This window comes from Ipomoea triloba, chromosome 15, assembly GCF_003576645.1.
Source record: "Ipomoea triloba cultivar NCNSP0323 chromosome 15, ASM357664v1".
NCBI classification, from domain to species: domain Eukaryota; kingdom Viridiplantae; phylum Streptophyta; class Magnoliopsida; order Solanales; family Convolvulaceae; genus Ipomoea; species Ipomoea triloba.
This window is the reverse complement of record NC_044930.1, coordinates 15596439-15599291: the sequence shown is the minus strand read 5'-3', so window position 1 is coordinate 15599291 and position 2853 is coordinate 15596439. Positions and strand designations below refer to the sequence as shown.

At 54.7% G+C, this 2853-nt stretch overlaps 1 protein-coding gene across 1 annotated transcript; it reads right to left on the bottom strand.

The window, feature by feature from the left end:
* Positions 1-207: 207 nt before the first annotated feature.
* LOC116005756 lies at positions 208-1332 on the bottom strand. The gene has a single exon (XM_031245993.1). It carries the CDS (start codon positions 1330-1332, stop codon positions 208-210), a length of 1125 nt encoding a protein of 374 aa, XP_031101853.1.
* Positions 1333-2853: the final 1521 nt, after the last annotated feature.

The following is a 2853-nucleotide window of genomic DNA, read 5'->3' as shown; positions in this document are numbered from 1 at the left end:
TTCGGTCGGGCCGGGCGTCAGACAGGGCCACTACTTCGACTTCCTCCAACGGCTCGGGCTGTTCGACCCAAACGTCTTCCTTTCTCTTGCTGATGGTGTTTACCCGTGACGTGGTGACGTCCTGCTTCTGTACTGCCCGGACGTAATAGCGTCTAGCCGATTGGTGATCACCTCTAACCGTGCCCACGCCTTCCGGTGTTTGGAATTTCATACAAAGGTGTGGCATCGAAATGATTGCTCCGAGCTGAGAAATCCCTGCCTTCCCAATATAACGTTATGGACACACGCCAAGTCGACGACGACAAACTCCATCATCACTCGGAGTACCTTCGGAACAGTCCCGACCTCCACGGGTAGGCGCACGACTCCTTCGGGGTGGATCATGGCCCCCGTGAAGCCGAAAAGCGGGGTCCTAACAGCGGTCAGCTCGGACCGATCTAACTGGAGCTTCTGGGAGACGTCCAAGTACATAACGTTCACGCTTAACCCGGTGTCCACCATGACCCTCTGAACGTCTACTCCGTTGATGTCGATGGTTACGACCAAAGCTTCAGTCGCGCAATCGGCAGCGTACGGCATATCCCGATCAGTGAACACAATGGGCTCCAGCTTCGGCTTTTTCTCGGGGTTGGGTTCTTCGACTAGGCCAACGTGTAGGTCCCGGGCCCAATTGCGGCTCTCTCCCGCGGTGTCACCACCTTCCGGTCCTCTAAAGATGACATGTATAACCTGCTTTGGACCGGCCGGGGTAGGCTCTCTGTCCTGGTAGGTGTCCTTATCCTTTTTATCCTTGTCCTTTTTGAAGTAATTTTTCCATCCTCGCCGGCCTTTTTCCTTCTTCTCGGCAAACTGGGCCAGCTCACCGGTCTGCAGTAAGTCCTCTATCAAACCTTTCAGAACATGGAATTCCTCGGTGTCATGCCCTCGGTTGCGGTGGTACGCGCAGTACTTATCCTTGTCCGGGTCGTCCTTGGATGGAGCAGGCAACTGGATCATATGGCATCCCTGGGCGTATTGCAGGACTTCCGCTACCGGTCTCGTTAACGGGGTGTAGATCGGGTTTCCATCGCGATCTTTTTGCTGTTGGTTATTCGGGTGGCGGTCTCTCTGGCCTTGGTCTCTCCTCGGTCCCCCTGTCTCCATCATCTTCTTGGCCGAGTTCGCCTCCGTGGCGGTGGCGTGGTCGACCACTCTACGCACGGCGTCCTCGTAACCGAGCGGCGGCCGGAGGATAAGATCTTGATACAAGTTTCCCGCTCGCAGGGAATTCAGCAACAGGTTCGTTGCGGTCACATCATCGACCGGCTCATCTCGGTCATCGCAGTTTTCCATCGCTCGATGAAGACAGAGAGCGGCTCGCCCTCCAACTGTTTGGCGTTCTCAAGATGAGAGAAATGCTTTTTCACGGTTTTTGACATAGCGAACCGCTGAACGAATCTTCGGGCCAGCTCATGAAAATCGGAAATGGATCCCGGTTCTAAAGTCCGGAACCATTCTGCCGCCCTCTCGGCTAAAGTGGAATAAAATGCCCGGAACATGATGGCCTCCGACACCCCCATCATGAGCATGTTGCCGTAGTACAGGTTAACATGCTGTTCGGGGTTCGACCTGCCTGCGTACTCTTTATCTCCGGGAACACGCAGGTCAATTGGGTAAGGCTGACTCATAATCTGCTAAGTGAAGGGCGTTCGCAGTAGGTTGCTTGCTCGGTTAGCCGATCTGTCATCACCCTACGCTTGCTTCCATCTGTTGAATTCAGCACGGACCTGGTCCAGGATTCCGCGGGACAGTCCGGACGAACGGGTAGGATCTCGACGTCTGTAACGGCAGGAATCGGACGAACTGGTCTTGCTCGAATCTGCATCACTCGCGGTCAACAAGTGTAACGACATACGTTCCCGCTCTACTGGTGGATCAATCCGATCAAAAGCGCTCGCCCGCGGTTGCACCTCCCGGTCTGCTGGAGGCCTGAAGCCTGAGCCGCTCAACCGAGAGAGCACCGAGCGTCACGACGTCTCTCGGACTGAGGTCTTCTCAACACGGGTGATTCGGTAGCCGCAGCCTCGATCGTTGTAGTCTCCGAGTGAGGAACCTAAGGTTGGATGGGCGACATCGGCTGGAACGGGAAGGACGGAGCATAGGGCTGCGGGTAAAAGCATGGCGAATTTGCCCACCACTGCATGTTCGGGTCCATTAGGTATGCCAGATACTGATAAGGGACTGGCCCAACCGGGATCGGGAAAGCCTGAGGTTGATGGATGATATTGACCGGGTCGGGATTCGGCGGCCCGGTCATGTTGTTCGGCTCGTCACGGGAACTGAGCCGAGATCGCAAATCTGAGGGTGCTTCCTGCTCTGGGTTGGCAGAGGCGAAGTAGTCCATGTAGGGATACATGGTCATAGACCGAAGAACGGGAAACACGATGGTCGGCTTCTTCATTTCGGTCCCCACGGACGGCGCCAAAATGATATGGTAAAATACGAATATACGGGGCAAATATACTGTATTTATACTGAAACGGGTACAAGTAGGAATACCCTATACGAAACTGGTCTACGTGACAGTGGGTCAGAGGTTCCCAGTCTCTTTAGCTATTCAATTGAGGAAAACAGCCAAAAGTCCTCTTAGCCGCAATAAATGCGCCTTTTATAGGTGGCCTCAGAGTGGGTTTCGGCCTGGCGGCATTTGATACGTGTGTCGAGCATGCACCGGTCAATGCGTCAGCTAAATCCCTCTACGGTTAAGTGCCTAGCTTTAGGAGGTTTATGGTTCGAACCCCCAAGGGACCTGTCACGAGGTCGGGACGTGACATTGACCGCTCACCGATAACCGGGAAAAAGGTTCTGGAGGGG